Source organism: Carcharodon carcharias, chromosome 13, assembly GCF_017639515.1.
Source record: "Carcharodon carcharias isolate sCarCar2 chromosome 13, sCarCar2.pri, whole genome shotgun sequence".
Classification (NCBI taxonomy): domain Eukaryota; kingdom Metazoa; phylum Chordata; class Chondrichthyes; order Lamniformes; family Lamnidae; genus Carcharodon; species Carcharodon carcharias.
Window position 1 is genome coordinate 15,234,374 of NC_054479.1, and position 18,183 is coordinate 15,252,556.

Consider the following 18,183-nt stretch of genomic DNA (forward strand, 5'->3'; position numbering starts at 1 on the left):
GATAAGTATTGGTCAGGACACTGGCGAGAACTCCCCTGCTCTTCTTCGAAGTAGTTTCTTGAGATCTTTTATATTTCAGCTAAAGATGGGTGTTAGTCTGAAAACAGTTCACAGAGAAATGCAGAACAAGTGCATTGTGTTCTTCCATGTGAATTTCACAGGTTGGAAAATGTGCAGCATTCACTTTGACACAATTCTGTTTCCCCAACTCCACAAAGAAAAGCAAACTTGAACTGCTACTTAAAATGAACAATTTGGCTAATTGATCTTTGATAATACCGTAGCTTTTTAATATCAAACCATATCACATTGGAATCAAATAAGGAGAAAATCTGTACTCGATCAACACCACTGGCCTTCATCAGAAATAACAACCTTAAAACGTGGTAATCTTAATGTCAATATTGGACATTATATCATCACTTAACCAGATTTTAAACAGGCACCACTTAAGAGAGAAAAAAGTCACAGATGAAGGAGACTCACTAAACTGATATTGACACACATACTACACCCCTCCATCACCCACCACTGGGACAGATACAATCTCAGTAATATTGCATATTTCTTTGCAGAATTTCAGAGTTCTCACTCCATGTAGCCTTTTCAAAGTGTATTTCAAGTGTACATAAGTAAGTTTCCTTTGGTGAATGTTTACACACATCCGAGCGAGGATATGGAAATTGCTTTCAACAACAGAGCTTCAATGTCCTGCTTTGCAGCTCAAAGACAGCACAGCTCTGATGTTTCCTTTACTCTGCCTCAACAATGAATCTTGAACTCAACCTAGGAACTGCTTGGTGAAAAAAAAACAAGGTCCATCGAATCTGCCTTTTACTGTGCTGGTAATTGCTGGAGTTGATTAATCATTTCATTTACAATTAACTAACCTACAACAGGCCCCCAACAAGAAAGTGGAAAACCCCCACTGGATTTTAGGAACGATTGGTCCATTGTCACCTGCTCCTCACAAACATTACACTCGCCACCTGCCATGCCTCATACTACTCTCATACCGCACCTTCAAAAAGCTGTTCTGTTCCCTTCTGCACCCATTTATTGCTTCAAATCCCCACAGTTGCCACATTTTGTTCTCTCAGTGACAGGCATTCTAGACACACAGCAATTAGGAACTGGGCTGAGACTGGCTATAAAACCTTCCACATGGGACCCTGATCACAGCAAGAATGCAACCTAATAAATAACAGCATTTTGAACATGGGATCTCTGCACAAAATAAAATCTGTGTTTATTAGCAGCTTAAAGCTATCATCCTAAATAAAGAAACCAAACCATGAAAGTGTCGTTGCATTTTCTGGGCAAGGAGAGGTACTACAGATTGCACCAAATAACTGAGCATACAGTTGCCTCAGGTAGCTGAGGCATTTTATTAAATTTAACGGTTGCAGGGAATGGGTTGAATACCTTACTGAAATACTTGCTCTCCACATTCAACATATTTCCATTAATTGTTAGGCAGTATGAAAAACACAAGTTATCTAGTGACCTCACCCTCTTCACACACCCGATCACAGAGGTTACATTGCTTGAATCATAATCAGAAATATTTCTTTTTTAAAATGCCACACCAATTTTCACTCCCATTCCCTGAAGGCACTGCCTCCTTGTCAGAATATGGTTCCACGGGCACCTGTCACTCTCCAAAACCTCACATAAGTGGTCATTCATCAGCTCAGATAACATCCATTTAATTGCAGAGGGTGTAAAATCCTATTTTGTGCTCACTTGGTATCCACACACACACTTTCCAGCAAAGGTGACTGGATACCAGGAAACCTGGCTGATTTTCCCATCCCTAACCCAGGAGCAATGAAGTCAATGTTAGTTCCCCAGGTAAGATCAATGCAAGACAGGACATAGAACCAAGGACATTTTGCTCTTATATTTCAGTTAACAACCTCAGCAAATCAACTTTCTTTCCATCAGATTAGGTTGGATTCATACCTAGCTACTAGACCTGAATGGTCAGTAATTTAATGGTGGGAGCCTGTTGTGTATCAATTGATTGTTGCATTTCCTATAGTATAAGAGCAACCACACTTCTGAAGTTATTAATTGGCTGAGGATGTTCCAATGTGCTTTACAGTCAATGCAGTAGTTTTGCAGTGTAGTTGCTGTTATAATGTAGGAAACACAGCAGCCAATTTGTGCATGGTAAGCTCCCACAAACAGCAATGTGATAATGACCAGAAAATCTCTTTTTGTGATGTTAAGGGTTGAATATTGGACAGTACACCGGGGATAACTCCCCTGCTCTTCTTCGAAAGGGCAGGCGTGGCCTCAGTTTAACAGTCTCATCCGAAAGGCAGCACATCCAACAGAGCAGCACTCCCTCAGTACTGCACAGGGGTACCAGCCTCAATTTTTGTGCTTACATTCTGGAGGGGGACTGGAACTCACAACCTTCTGACTTAGAGGCAAGAGTGCTGCTATCAACTGATCCACAGCTAACAGCTTTGTTATGTGTTTATTGAAGTAACTGCACGTTACACAAAGTAATATTCGGAATTTCTACTTTTTATTTTAAACATCTTTATTGCATAAATTGAGGCAAGTTACAATTCTGAGCAGTCCAAACACAGCAGACTAATAGCACAATTCGGAGTCTGTGGAGCACCTTAAACTTGAAATCAGCAAGATGACATAGGGAGGAAGAGTTACTTGAATTTTTTTTCAGTAAAGCAGCAACCTCCAGGCTCATGAGTTTGGTCGAAATGACAGCAGTTTCACCCTCCCAAAAAGAAACAGAAGTTTCATTAATAGTCAGTGTCTTTACTGTGGAATGTTAAACCACAAATAGAGATGTTATCCTGTATAGCTTCGTGTTTCCTTTATACCGTATCCTAAAGAGCCTAGAAATCCAGATTCAGGTGAGTTAAGTGAGACTGCCTGTTCCAGAACTTGATTGTGCCTTCGTGTTTAGCACTGATTCTGCAGTTGTAGTTGTCTGGGAATCAATTGGGCAAAAAACACTCAAAGTTATATTTACTCCTTGGGCCAACAAAATGCACTGATCTATAACTAAATGCGAGGTAGGAGTGAGAATAGAACAAACTTGGATTATTTTCATTTCAGGATGTGCCAGAAAAAACCCAGCTAAAGTACTTGTCTCAAATACCGGCTCCTGTATTTAACACTTTCCTGCTAACCTTGAAAAGGTGCGAATTTCCTGAATGGCCTTGTGATTACCACAACATCTCCCATTAACAGCTCATTAATTCCACAGCTTTACCAACTGAACTGCAGGGACTGAGCACACCAATTACAACCCATTATACTGTACCTCCACTTACCACTCCCCACCTCCGCACCCCCACCCCCCACCCACTGAGCCCCTTGACATGCTGTCAACTCTGTCTTTCTCTCCACAGATGCTGTCAGACCTGAGTTTTTCCAGCATTTTTTGTTTCTGCTCCTGTTTAATATCTTAATCCAAAAGACAATTTTACCAATGATCTACTGTCAGAACTACTGAGTTTTTCCAGCATTTTTTGTTTCTGTTTCAGATTTCCAGCATCTGCAGTATTTTGCCTTTATATTAAACTGGAGCTTCACTAGCACCTCCTTCAATTTAGTCTACTGCATCCGTTGCTCCCAGTGCAGTCTCCTTTACATTGGGGAGGCCAAACGCAGACTGGGTGACCGCTTTACAGAACACCTTTGGTCTGTCCGCAAGCATGACCCAGACCTTCCTGTCGCTTGCCATGTCAACACACCACCCTGCTCTCAAGCCCACATGTCCGTCCTTGGCCTGCTGCAATGTTCCAGTGAAGCTCAATGCAAACTGGAGGAACAGCACCTCATCTTCCAACTAGGCACTTTACAGCCTTCCGGACTTAACATTGAGTTCAACAGCTTCAGACCGTGAACACTCTCCTCTATCTCCACCCCTTTTTAAAAATCAATTTTTATTTTTTAATCTTATTTTTATTCATTGTTTTATCCCTTTTTAAAATCAATTTTTCTATCCTTTTCCCCAACCACCACCCCCTCCCCCATCCTACCCCCAAAAGGGCCATGTTATTTGTGCCATGTTGTTCTTTCACAGAGTGCTTACCCTTGTCCTATTATCACATTCTGCTTTCTTACCTTTATGCCACTATCAGCAGCTTCTTTAGCCCTTACCTCTACCATTAACACTCCCTTTGTCCTTTTGTCCATGGCATCCAAGTCAATCTCTTCTTAGTCCCCAACCATCGCTGGCCTTCTATCCAGCTTCACCTGCTCCATCCCCTTTAAACAGTATATATTTCATCACATTTCTACTTCCCTTTAGCTCTGAAGAAGTCATACGGACTCAAAACATTAACTCTGTTTCTCTCTCTACAGATGCTGTCAGATCTGCTGAGTTTTTCCAGCATTTTCTGTTTTTATTTCTGATTTCCAGCATCTGCAGTATTTTGCTTTTATATTAAGCAGGAGGTCCTGTATACCCTCTTTTAGCTGGCCAAGAAAGGTCCCATGGCAATATTTGAAGAGGTGGGCAATATTTATCCCTCACCCATCAGCACAAAACCAGATGGTCTGGTCATTGATAATTAAAAACAAAGTGCTGGAAAAACTCAGCAGGTTCTGGCAGTCAGGCTGACCAACCGTGCAGGAACTGTCCCCCCCTGTCCGTCACCATTCGTCCTGGATTTCTCTCCTCTTATCGGGGCCTGATCATGGTTGGTGTCTGCGTGTGTGCAACCCAGAGGCGGCACAGTGTACGCGGGTAGACATAAGCATGAGGAAGCAATGCTGCACAACTGGCTGGCACCACTCTCTTCCTGACAGGTATGTGGGTGGGGTTGGCAGAGTCTGGTGGAGGGTCTGGACAGGTAGCACCACTCAGCCCGGTGAGTTTGGTGGTGGGGGGAGGGGCGGTGGTGGTGGGTAGCTCTGAAGTCAGGTCCAGAGATGACCCTCTTAGGTTCAAGTCCGGATGGGGGTGGGGAGGTGGGGTTAAGTCCGGCAAAGGCTCAGGTATGTTTTTGGCAGACCTGAGGGGCACAAGAGGGTAAGGTTCCAGCTGGTATGAGGTATGGGGGGGGTCTGGGCAGGGAAAAGGGGAGGGATGTCAGAGAATAATTGGAAGGGGGGTGGTGGTTACAGGATGAACCAAGCAGATTGATCTGCAGGTCTTGTTAGCACCCCCACCCCTGTTCCTCTGGTGGTGTCCCTCTCCTTTCTCCCCAAAGGAGGTCACCCTGCTAGCTGCATCTGTGGAGTGAGAAACAAAGTTAATGTTTTCGAGCCCAGTACGACTCTTCTTCAGAACACTGCACTGATCAATGCCCCATTGCTGCTTGTGGGACTTTGTTGTGTGCAAACTGACTGCTGTGTTTCCCTACATTAGGTACTGAACCATACAGTAAGTGCTCAGTTCAATCTATGGTGAATTATTTGATCTCTGTTAGGGTGGCAGTGTGGGCAGAACATTTGACCTCAGCACTCTGAGTAAAATCACTCAAGTTTCCTCATTACCATCAAACCATTTCTGTTGTAGATTTCTACCATCCCTACATTTGTTGTAGGTTGTACAGAACTTGAGTATTGCTGAAAAAAAAGAGACACGTCGAAGCTTTTCATCCTGAACTCATCAGGATACTTTGTAAGAATACTAATATAAGGGGAAAACAACAATTTATTCTGCATGTGGAAATGTACTCAGATTGGTAGAGATGTTGCCATGGAGAATGCACCAGTGAATACATCAGAGTCCACTTGCCAACCAATCAGCACTCTCTTCACATACAGAATAAATTGTCATCTTCCCCTTATATTAGTATTCTTGCGAAGTGTCTTGATGAGTGCAAGATGACAAGCTTCAACATGTCTCTTTTTTCAGCAACATCTCTACATTTAGCGAGTTTATAGGATACTGTCTAAAGTCAGTAAATTCACTGCCTTGACTCATTCGTGAAGAATGGACACAGCACCAGATGACTGCTGGAATCACACTCATGTACAAGTCAATTCAGGAGAAAAACAGAATGTGAAGAGCTGTATTGATAACGGTTTTTGTTTTGGATTTCCAGCATCTGCAGTTTTTTGCTCTTATCTTAATAATGACCACGGTATTGTACAAGATTCTCTGTGAAGGACGTATCTTCAAAGCAATTCAAAAATACAATGCAAACATGCTGTCCCCTCACCCTGAAATGTCATTCATTTTAACTAAGTGCATTTCCAACTTGCAAGTCAGAAATTCACTGGCCACAAGCCCTTTCGCTACATCAGAAAAATAGATTATATTTATATACTGCCTAAGCTAGCTTTTCCAAGGTATGTGAAAAACATTTATTGTCCACATCTTGAGGTTTGGGCATAAACAATGAAAAAGGAATGCATAAGACCAGGCACAGCATTTCTCCAGTAACTGTACAACTACAAAACGTAGAGCATACCATTGACTCTAGTGCTTCCAAACAATTCTTCCTGTATTTCATACATTTATTTTAATCCAGGCAAGTATTCAGGCACCTCATATGCTATATTGAGATGTCCATGTGTGTCTTAGACTTTGCAGCTACCACAATAACACCACATATAGCAATGACTTACAAGTTTCCTAATATGAAACATACCAAAGCTGGTGCTATCTCAAAGTTCTGATTGAAATATATTCACTAATGAATTCCTGCTTACATTTAAACAAAAAACTGATGCCAAGTTTCCCCTCCACTTCCTTTCTTGAATGCTGGGCAGCTAATTGCACACTGAATTGTTACAGCATCGTGTCTGTACTGGCCCTCTAAATAAGCAATTTACTTAGTGTCACACAGCAAACTCCACAAACAGCAATGGGATAATATGATCATCTGTTTTAGTGATGTTTGCTACTGACTTTTGCCATTCCCCCTATCATCCTACAGGATCAAAATCACTCCGATTACTGCCCTGGTTGGGATCACTTAACTCAGCACAGATCCTGGATCAAGTCTAAGACTTATGCCTGGTTTTGATGTATCCCGAAACATTAAAATATTTTGTTACAATCATCCCTTTCTTTCCCTAATGCTTGAGGAGGTTACAATAATACTCCACAAGAGCCATTGTCTGATCTCCCAGCAGAAAGGTTTTAATTCTTGGAGATAAAAATCGCAAACAAAGACAAAAGTTACTGCAGGTTCCTCAATGTCTGAAAGTGAACAAAAGGCTCAGCCTTAAGCACAGTGCACATCTCAAAAAAGGATTCACCATTCATTCTTTTTTTAATGCTGATCAACGCGGTCCCTTTCCAGCATTGTTTACACTTCAGGCAGTAAATCAGTCACAGTACAGGGCTGGGTCACAGATCTAAGAATTGAATGGTCAATTATCATAAAAGGTTGCAGAGAAGTCAAGGGAGCTGAGCGATAAGATGAAAATAAGATATATTTTGTGACTACGACCAGGATAGTCTTGGTATTTGACTAGAATATAGGCCAGTTAAAGAAAGACGAGACTGATCATCCTTTTTAGGATCTTAAAGATGCTCAACAGAAATTCCTTTTTGCAGAAAATGCAGATTCTTTTTCAAATTTATTAGTGTCTGAGATTTTGTTTCTTCTTTGAAAAGTAATCCTGTAACAGTCTGCAATATAATCATTTTATGCTTTTTATATATGACAGGGTATCACTCTTGAACCACACAGTTCTAGACAAAGGTTGAAAGTATTGTGATTCTGCAGATAATTGGAAAAGAACAGTACCCATGGTTTCAGAAGATCCTCTGCTAAATTTATTTGCAAATATTTTGACATTTAGCCCTTATTCAGACCTCAAAATTGATTGAACAAAGTCTACAATAAAACAACCAGGTTGGCATCAACAGAGAATGTACACTACAGAAATAAGCCATTAAAAAAGGGGAGCTTTCCTGCTCCATTGAAGTGAATGGGGGATGAAGGAGATTGGCAAGCACAGGAGAGGGAAATCACAAGCAGTGTCAACACCACTTGGGTTTTTCTACATGTGAGTCACACACCTCAAACCCAAAATCCCTGGAGGTTGTTCTCATTTCCCTTTGCACCACTAGGAAATTTTTCAATTTAATATGCATTTAACAGGTTCCCTGGTGGCCTGACAGTTAAAAGTGCCATCTCATGTTGCACTAGGCCATACAAGGTTTGATTCCTGTCTGTACTTGAGTTAACAGATCAGAGTTAGGGAAATGGTTGGGCTGGGAGGGTAGAAACTATGATTTCCTCTAGATTGCTACACAGTTGTACTTATTGCAGTGACCCATTTACTGTTGACAAGGACATCTAGCAATTTGGCTTGATGCCTTTGATGATTGAATATCCTGCAGATACTTGCTGTGTACGCATACAGGTGAAGAGCAGTAACAGGTGAAGCACTGGAGGTGTTAAGCCAGTACCCATCCGAGCGAGAATTGGTGCTTTCAGAAGAAGAGGGCAACGGCTTGGGACTAAACATATTTTACTTTCCAATGAAATGCACTTCCATCCCTGAGGGGTAAGAACATGCAAAAGATTCTCAATCCTACAGCAAATACCATTTTAGTTTTCTAGCTGTGTTTTGCAGCAATCTGTTCCATCCCTACTGTCCCCAAAAGAAAAAAGCTTCTCACTCATTACTGGCAATTTACTTCAAAAGCAAAGTAGCATCCTTAATGATGGCTGATCTTACTGCAATTTGAAATCAAGAACGGTTCCAAAATTGGACAAAATCCAATTGCCAATGTGCAGGATAACTAAGGTTTTGCTGAAAGCTAAATGAATTCAGGTCAAAATAAAAGGAAACAAATTTCAGTATCCAGTTGATGTGTAACTACAAGCTAATAATGAATTCAGAACTGTACATTATTTTTGCAGAGCCAGCTCTACTAGCTAAAAATTAAAAACTGATCATGAAGCAAGCAAGACTAAACTAACATCAGACAGATTATGGTATCCAAATTCAGTGCAATTGAGGTATTACTGGAAATGAGGCAACTTAAAAGTGCCACACTAAAGAATATGAAGACTATCCAGATTTTGAATAGTATTCTATTTAACATGGGTGAAAGCAATGTTAACAACCTTTCATTTGTACAGTGCCTTTAACATAGTTAAATGTCCCAAGCTGCTTCACAGGGCCATAAACAGACAAAAACTGACACCGAGCAAAAGAGGGCAATATTAAGACAGGTGATAGAGATCATTTTACATTTGAACACAGCCAATGTCAACACGCAGCTATCTTAGCTGTTAACTCTATGTAAATGTAAATAATCCAACCTTTAACTGTTCTGCTTTTTATCCCGTCAGCTGCTGCCAGATTCCCTGGCTCTGCTTCTTATCCACAAAACGTATAAGGAACTACTTTAGTTTGTCTGATGTCATCAAGTCAGTAGCTTTAACTACTCAATTGGTCAGATTGAAATGCAGTCCCAAAACCAGCCTTGCACACATGCATATAAAACAGCATGCTTTCTTCTTCAATCGCTAATTCTTGGTAATGCGTGCCACAGCCTCCCAACTGTCTGTAGAAAAAAAAAGTCCCTCCTGCTCTCTAAACCTCTTGCATTTAATCGTACATCTAGGTGCCCTTGTTCAAGATCATTAAAAACAGTCTGTTGCTACCCATTCTGTTCAATCCATCATGATTCATCTATCAAATCACCCATTAATTTCTTCTCCTCTATTGAAAACAGTCCTATCCCTGGTTACCTGGATTGGACTGTAGCAAGCAAGCATTTGCCACTGAAACTCTGCACCTCCAATTGATAGGTGGATTATGATTGTGTATTTTGCAGTTACAATGATGTTAACAATCTACCCTCAGATTTTATGGCTGTTCACAGTACTGCACAGGATTCGGTCTTGGTACATGTTCTCCTCCTAGGAAAAAGTCAATTATGCACTGAACAGTTGTCCAACAGTCAATTAGTTGCTATCCCCTGGGAGCAAGGGGTTGAAAGCACACTTAACAATGCAAAATTGGAACAGACTTAATGGTCTGGATTTCAATTTACCTGACCAGCTGGAGGGTTGGTAAGGCGCAGGGAACAGACAGTACAGGATTCCCCTGCATGCTCTGTAGTTTCAACTCCCTGGCATGCACGTGATGTCAATGATCAGTTCCTCACTCTGAAGCCACCCTGATCGTCAGGCTTGACCTCCGTTTGGGCACGGTACAGGTCAGTAGAGACTGCAGCACACATCTGGGGAGTTGGAGTCATTTGGATGCCTAGGATGGGGGTAAGTCCGAAACCTGGGAGGGCGGGTGCATGATCACTCAGAGGGTTGCACAGGCAGGCACGCTGAATCCAGTGGCTAGGTGTAAATGCACATGCTCCCTGGACCCAGCAGCCTTTGTGTGGAAGTAGCTGGTGGATTTCCCAAGGCTTGGGAAACTCGGTCATCCACAGTTAAATTCAAAATAGTGAACAATGAGGCTTCCAGCTTTATTATCTCATTCAAAGTACCAACCCACTTCTTGGAGCGGCTTGGTCACCCACCCATCTACCGGCCACAATTAAAGTCAAAAATAGGCAAGTGGGAGGCGGTTTTAAGTCAGGATTCAGAACACCCTCCAGAACCAATCCAAACCCACCTGTTTTTTCTGGGTTAAAATTCCAGCCCTCTCCCACCCCAGTGTTCTGTGACAAACTTAGAACTGAACCTACAGGGACGGGGAGGTCCAGTGGAATGATGGATGACCAGCCAACCTGGCTTATTGATGAGATTTTGGTGAATGAGAACAGTCGTTGAGGACCAGAACTTTTCCTGGATCTCCAAATAACCCTATAATATAATGTCTCAATGGAAATGGTGATCTTAGCTGGACAAGCAGCAGTAAACATACTTGTGCTGGGTAGCTGTGAGGATTTTACTAACTAAACCCAACCCAGATTTAGCTCCTGCCAACCTGAATTGGAATTCTATGGCTTTAGATAGATGGGCATGCTCATACTGAAAAAAAAAAACGGGCACTTGTTGTCCAGAAAACGGAAACTATTGATGTGGGTTTCTTAACAGTTTGGTTTGGAGACTTGTTTTTAAGCAGGTGTAAATTTCTGCCCTGAGTCAATGAGAGACAGAGGCATATAAATTTTGGGATGAATACAGTAAGCATCAATTTACAAATAAAAACTCAGTAAGATTAGAATGTGTGGTTTATTTCTCCAAATCTTGCACCAGCACAACTCCACATGTACACATGCAATACACGCTAGCTATCATATATAGTAAAGTGCATCAAAGAAGTAATTCACCTCAAGATTTGAGGGAAATCAATAGCCAGGTTGTGCAAACAAAATTACCAGGCCAACAGAGGTAAACGTGCCTATGGAAATATAGTCCATCAAATGGAGTCTCTCAGTGGTAGGCAAGCATAACACTGCATCATTAACAGCATTGATGTTAGTCTGAATTATGTAGTATTGTGTTAGCTTCTCTTAGAATTGAGTTCACAAAACACTAATTCACTGGTGGCACAAACAAAAATAACACTATATCACATTTACAATCTGAATAGACTAATGTAGCACTAAAATCAAGTACACAATGACACAAGGAACCTAGGTTTGAACACAGCTGATGCAGGATGGTAGTCTCTCCTTCTCTGTTGGCTGTTTAGGTCAGTTCAGAATGTCTCAGTCAACACAAATCCACTGTACTAAAGTGCCAAAGATTCAGCACAGTGGTCAATTTCCTTAGCATTTTGATGGGACAATCTTATTTGGAGAACACTAGGGCATACAGTGCCAGAACTAGTTATTTAAAACATGGAAGGAGGAATGAGGGAAAGACGTGAAGGGAAGCAACTGGCGGTCCCCTTCTTTTCTTCTTGGGTGGGACTCATGAACATTGTTCTAGCATTATGGAGCTTACACCTATCCTGCGCAGCACTATTCTGCACCTGAACTTGAAGTGCTTCAGACATCGCACACAAGAAGGAAAAAAATCTTCAAGCACTGTTAATCATCCTGCCACTTTGATAAACACAAAAGGAATAAAATATATTTCCACAGTTTTAATCTCAAAGTACATCAATAAAAGAATTAAAAATAATGACCCGAAGTTAAATACCTTTAGATTCAAGTAAGAGAATTTTTTTATTGTATTGATCCATGAGATTAAAAATAAATGTAAACCTGTTTATAGTGAAATCCAGCAAAGATAACTTCTCATTCGCTCCCATTATATGGATATCCAATGGATCAAATAATTTCCCATTTATTGCCATTAAATGGGACAGTGAGATATACCGTATTACTTATTTACATAGAATTTGCATTCCAAAAATAATAGTTCTAATTATCACAGCATAACTTTCCAGTGTTAGTCTCTTTCTATATATCTAGCATGCCCTGCATGGTCAATCCATTGTCTCATTTTCCCTGATGACAACAGAGCAGCTTGTGTGTGTAACTTTCCTTTTACCCCATTCATTTCTTTTTTTTGCAAAACTATTCCTTTTTAAGTGAATATATTTTAAGTGTGATTTTGATTTCACTGCAAAATACATTAAAACCGCTGAGATACACAAGCGAGTCGATAAGCAGTCTATGGAAATCACGGTCTGATCCAGAAATTTTTGATTCAGGTGAAACACATTTTTCTAAAAACATGCTCAATTGGGATTTGGCTCCACTCACCTGTACACGGACACCTGATCCTAGGAGTTCCTTTGGAAAATTCTTGGAACGCGACTACATTTCTCCTCCTTCCCCCCCAAACCACCCCTCTCCCTAAAAATGAACTTTGATTACCAGATGATCCGGCCTAGAAAACCTTCACAGTGTCTCAACTGGACTAGCTCTCGCAGGAGAGATGGCTTCAAATGAAAAACTTTTACAGCTCAAGGCATTACAGAAAATTGTCTCAGGGACTGCAGCGTAGCTAGAGAAAAATCAGATAGACAGCAGTGGCCACCCCACTAACCAGTGGGGAGGAAAGGAAGTTGAGCCCGACATATTTTGTTTAAAAAAATAAATCAGAAGCAATAGATAAATAAATAAATCTTGGACTCTTTTCTCCACCTAACCATTAACACGGCATTGCGTGCATTTTCAGCAAATAAAGCTTAAATTTTCCTTAGTGTGCCCACTTATTCCTTTTTGATGAATGAAAGAGGGGCGGCACGTCTGATGACCCAAGAGCCCTCATTCCAGTGTTCCGCTCCTTCCGAGATCAGCCGCTCTGGAGGAAAAATAAAAGACGATCAAAAGGAGTCAGCGGCCTGGAGAAAAGATGAAGTCTAGAGCCTGGCGCTCAGTGGCAGCAACATTCGGGTGCCACAAATCAATCATGAAGACAACCCGTGGACCTTCTTCACTTGGACCTGCAATCACAAGAAATAAAAATTAGTAATAGTATGGCCAAAGGAAAATACTTCTCACTTTGTAAAAACACTGTTCCTAATTACGCTACCAGGAATGCCACTTAAGTGAGAGACAAGGAGGGCACAAACGTTCAGCAAGGAGAGGCTAGGTTCAATTGTGTTGCCCTGCAGGGTCAAACAGCCATTCTGGGTACATTAGAATGAGATGAAAACAGGTCGCTCAGCACACTAAAGTATCCTGAAGTGCTTCACCAAAGCATTAGCAGAGAAAATTTGACAACAAGCCATGTATTAAGTCAAATGAACAAAAGCTTGGTCAACAAAGTAGTTTTTAAGGACTGTCTTAAAGGAGGGATGGTAGAGAGAGGCAGAGATTTATGGGAGGGAATTCCAGAACTGAGGGCCCAGACAACTGAAGCTACTACGACCAATGGTGGGGCAAAGAAATCCAGAGCCAGAACTGCAGGGATGCAGAATGCGCAGGGGGTTGTAGAACTGGAGGAGATTGCAGCGATAGGGAGGAGTGAGGTCACAGAGGGATTTGAACATAAGAATGAGAATTTAAGGTTGAGAGGTTAAAATAATCAGTGACAGTTAACAATATACTTGCCTCCATGGGATGCCGTATGTAGGAAGGAATCATCAAACAGCAAACAGCGCCCTTCTGCCCAGCATTGCGGCTCCCCACCTACCACCAATTCACAGCTGCTGGGAACCTTTAAACCTGAAAGAGCAAGAGACCACAGTGACAATAAGCACTGCAGGCCAATATTAACAATACAGACAGTGGAAAGCAAAACAGGACCAAATGTGAAAAAATATATAATTGTTAATCATATAGCTTAACAAATGGGATGTCATAAAAATTCCCATATTATCACTGACTCTAATCCAGATATTACATTTCTGTGGGCATTGTGCTCTTCTCCGAAGTTTGGCATTACAGTTCACGCCTACAAGCGAACCACGTATTCCCTATGATCCTGAATGCGTTTTGCCACCCATCCATAATTGGTTGAACAGGACCATGTTTGCACTTTTTTCAATGGCACTGAAATGTGTGGCTGACTCTTTACTGCCCTCTGAAATGGCCTAGCAAGCCAGTGAGTTATATCAAACTGCCACAGAAAAGTTGAATAAGAATAAAACTGGATGGGCCAGCTGGCATTGACCTAGGAACTGGAAAAGATACATCCTCTCAGTCGACCCTGCAAAGTTCTCCTCAATAACGTTTGGGAACTTGTGCCAAAATTAGGAGAACTGCCCCACAGACTAGTCAAGCAACAGCTTGACAGTCATGCTTATTAAATCATTCTATACAAGCAATGTCCCAGACTCCTCCATCGCCATTGATCGGTATATCCTGTACTGCCAGCAGGACAGACTCACCAGAGGTAGTGGCACAGTGGTATACAGTTGGAGGTGGGGGTGTGGGGGAATGCCCTAGAAGCACAGAGAGCATTAAGGGCACAGATGCACGGGACCACCACCACCTGCAAGTTTCCCTCCAAGACACACACCATCCTGACTTGGAACTACAGGCCTGAATTTTCCGTCGGCGAATTGGGAGCGGGGCCTGCTCGCCGACACGGAAATGATGCGGGATGACGTTCATGGGAAGCCAACTGAGGTCATTGACAGGATCATTAAGGCGATTAAAGGCCCTGTCCATCCAACCTTAAGGCTGGCGGGCAGGCCAGGAGCCCCAACGGGCTTCTGATAATACATGAAACCTCATCCACTGGCGGAATGAGGTTTCATGTCTGTTTTTAACAAGTTTAAAGTTTTAGTCATATGTCGCATCTCATGTGACATTGCCACATGAGGGGGACATGTTAATAGTTTTTTTTATTATTCTATTTTTGATATTTAAAATACTGTCAGCGCTCTCCCTGAGACAGCACTTAGTCTCAGGGAGATGTGTGCATGCATGAGAGAGCGCACTCTGACGGTTGGGTAATTCCCTCCCCCCGCCCCGCACAGGAAGCGCATAGATCTTCCTGTCGGGTGGCCTGCTGGGCGGGCTTAATTGGCCCGCCCACTTAAAATGGCGGCGGGGCCTGTTTCGGCAGCGGTGATTGGCTGCCCGCCCGTTGCCGAACTGGTGGGGCCCGCCCGTCAAGGGCAAAATTCTGCCCATAACTGCTGTTCCTTCACTGCCGCTGGGTCAAAATCCTGGAACTCTCTCCTCAACGGCTGTGGGCATACCTACACCACATGGAATGCAGAGGTTCAAGAAGCCGGCTCATCATCACCTGATGAAGTGCAATTGCGGATCCCAAGGACAAATTACAAAAGAAGAAAATTAGTAACCAGAAGACACAGACTTAAAATAATTGGCAAAAAATGCTGGTGGGAAGATAAGGAGCCACTAAAAAAAAAATTAGTAAGTTATGATGCTCTGGAATGCATTGTCTGAAGAGGTGGTGGGAGCAGATTTAGTTGGAACTTTCAAAAGGGGTTGAATATGTATTTAAAGAAGGAAAGATTTGTAGGGCTATGCGGAAAGAGCAAGGGAGTGGAACTAATTGGATAGATTTTAAAAAAGTCAGTGCTGATACAATGGGCCAAATCGTCTCCTTTTGTGCTCTATAACATTATGAATGTAAGATTCACAAATTATTGCTCGATAGCATGGAGGTGAAGGTTGATATTAAAAACATTGGCTCCTACACTATTTATTTACAGAACAGCATAATTTTCACCACTTCTATTACAAACATCACACCAAAAAAGAATATCAACTGTGATATTTAGCACCTAACATCCAAAACAAACAGCAGTGCCAAGTAAGTTAAAATGCACCAGGCAGACTTAGGCCCAATTTGTTCCATTATCTCCTGAAAATCATTTAGTTCCACTCAGTTAAATATAAGCAAATAATTGATCTTGCAGGGGAGAAGTTCCACTGGGTTCTCTTGATCTAACTTTGCAGAAACTCTTAAGTGTAAACTGCACTTTTTGCCATTTACGCCATTTCCAGGGGTTCCATTGATTTCCAGTTGGAGAAACCCCGTGGAAATTACATGTGGGCACCATCTCCGGGGTATCTTGTTCCACCGTTGCCACATGTATGGGTAACTGTATGGGTCTCATCAAAAATGTAATTTTGTCCTTTAAGGAGCTCAACAATTGATTGGGAATGGAATTGTGACTATTGGAATAACCTGAATTGAAATAATTAAATACTGTGTCAGGACGGTATGCCACATTTGAACAACAAAGATAGGTGGATGCTGCAGTATTCTGGAGATTGGCTTGACTATCTTTGGCGACCAGGGAGCGTACAGAAATTTTCCTCGAGATGAGGTGGATAGGGTAGAGTCCAACATCAGTTTTACTTGATGTGTGGGAGAAGCAGGCAGATGTGCCAAAATTTAGGGCCTGAATTTTTGAGTTAGGAGTGGGCCCGACAGGCTGGCATGTAAAATGGCGCACGATGACGTAGGGCATGTGTCCCGATGTCATCGTGCTGTCTCACGATGATTTGTTCTTTAAATGCCTATTAAGGCCATTAAGGAAGTAATTAAGGTCAAGCTTACGCTGCCCGTCCAACCTTACGGTTGATGGGCAGGCGAAAAGGCTGAGCAGCCTTTACGTTTTTTAGGAAACCTCATCCACAAGCGGGATGAGGTATCCTAAAGCTTTTGTTAAATAATTCACATGAGGGGACATGTTTAATTAAATTTTTAATCCATTTTACATATTTCACAGAATCTCACAGTGCAGAAGAGGCCCTTCGGCCCATCGAGTCTGCACCGACACGTGAGAAACACCTGACCTACCTACCTAATCCCATTTACCAGCACTTGGCCCATAACCTTGAATGTTATGACGTGCCAAGTGCTCATCCAGGTAATTTTTAAAGGATGTGAGGCAACCCGCCTCCACCACCCTCCTAGGCAGCACATTCCAGACCGTCACGACCCTCTGGGTAAAAAAAGTTTTTCCTCACATCCTCCCTAAACCTCCCACCCCTTGTTTCCTCACATTCCCCCCTAAACCTCCTACCCCTCGTGACTGACCCTTCAACTAAGGGGAACAGCTGCTCCCTATCCACCCTGTCCATGCCCCTCATAATCTTGTACACCTCAATCAGGCTGCCCCTCAGTCCTCTCTGCTCCAACGAAAACAACCCAAGTCTATCCAACCTCTCTTCATAATTTAAATGTTTCATCCCAGGCAACATCCTGGTGAATCTCCTCTGCACCCCCTCCAGTGCAATCACATCCTTCCTATAATATGGCGACCAGAACTGCACACACTACTCTAGCTGTGGCCTCACCAAGGTTCTATACAACAGCAACATGACCTCCCTACTTTTGTAATCTATGCCTTGATTGATAAAGGCAAGTGTCACATATACCTTTTTCACCACCCTACTAACATGCCCCTCCACCTTCAGAGATCTATGGACACACACGCCAAGGTCCCTTTGTTCCTCAGAACTTCTTAGTGTCATGCCGTTCATTGAATACTTCCTTGTCAAGTTACTCCTTCCAAAGTGTATCACCTCACACTTTTCAGGGTTAAATTCCATCTGCCACTTATCTGCCCATTTGACCATCCTGTCTATATCTTCCTGTAGCCCAAGACACTCAACCTCACTGTTAACCACCCAGCCAATCTTTGTGTCATCTGCAAACTTACTAGTCCTACCTCCCACATAGTCATCTATGTCGTTTATATAAATGACAAATAATAGGGGACCCAGCACAGATTCCTGTGGTATGCCACTGGCTTCCAGTCACTAAAGCATCCTTCTGTCATCACTCTCTGTCTCCTACAACTAAGCCAATTTTGAATCCACCTTATCAAATTACCCTGTATCCCATGTGCATTTGCCTTCTTTATAAGTCTCCCATGTGGGACCTTGTGGAAGGCTTTGCTGAAATCCATATAAAC

General features: G+C 42.3%; 1 protein-coding gene across 3 annotated transcripts in view; it reads right to left on the bottom strand.

Moving 5' to 3' along the window:
* Positions 1–11,089: 11,089 nt before the first annotated feature.
* asphd2 (aspartate beta-hydroxylase domain containing 2) overlaps positions 11,090–18,183 on the bottom strand; it is a 36,149-nt gene continuing 29,055 nt past the window's right edge. For all 3 annotated transcript variants that reach the window (XM_041201890.1, XM_041201892.1, XM_041201889.1), the window contains 2 exons: positions 13,889–14,002; positions 11,090–13,278 (listed from right to left, as the gene is read on the bottom strand). In XM_041201890.1, coding sequence (XP_041057824.1) covers positions 13,169–13,278; positions 13,889–14,002 — 224 coding nt within the window. In that variant the 3' untranslated portion in view covers positions 11,090–13,168. The remainder of the gene's footprint in view (positions 13,279–13,888; positions 14,003–18,183) is intronic.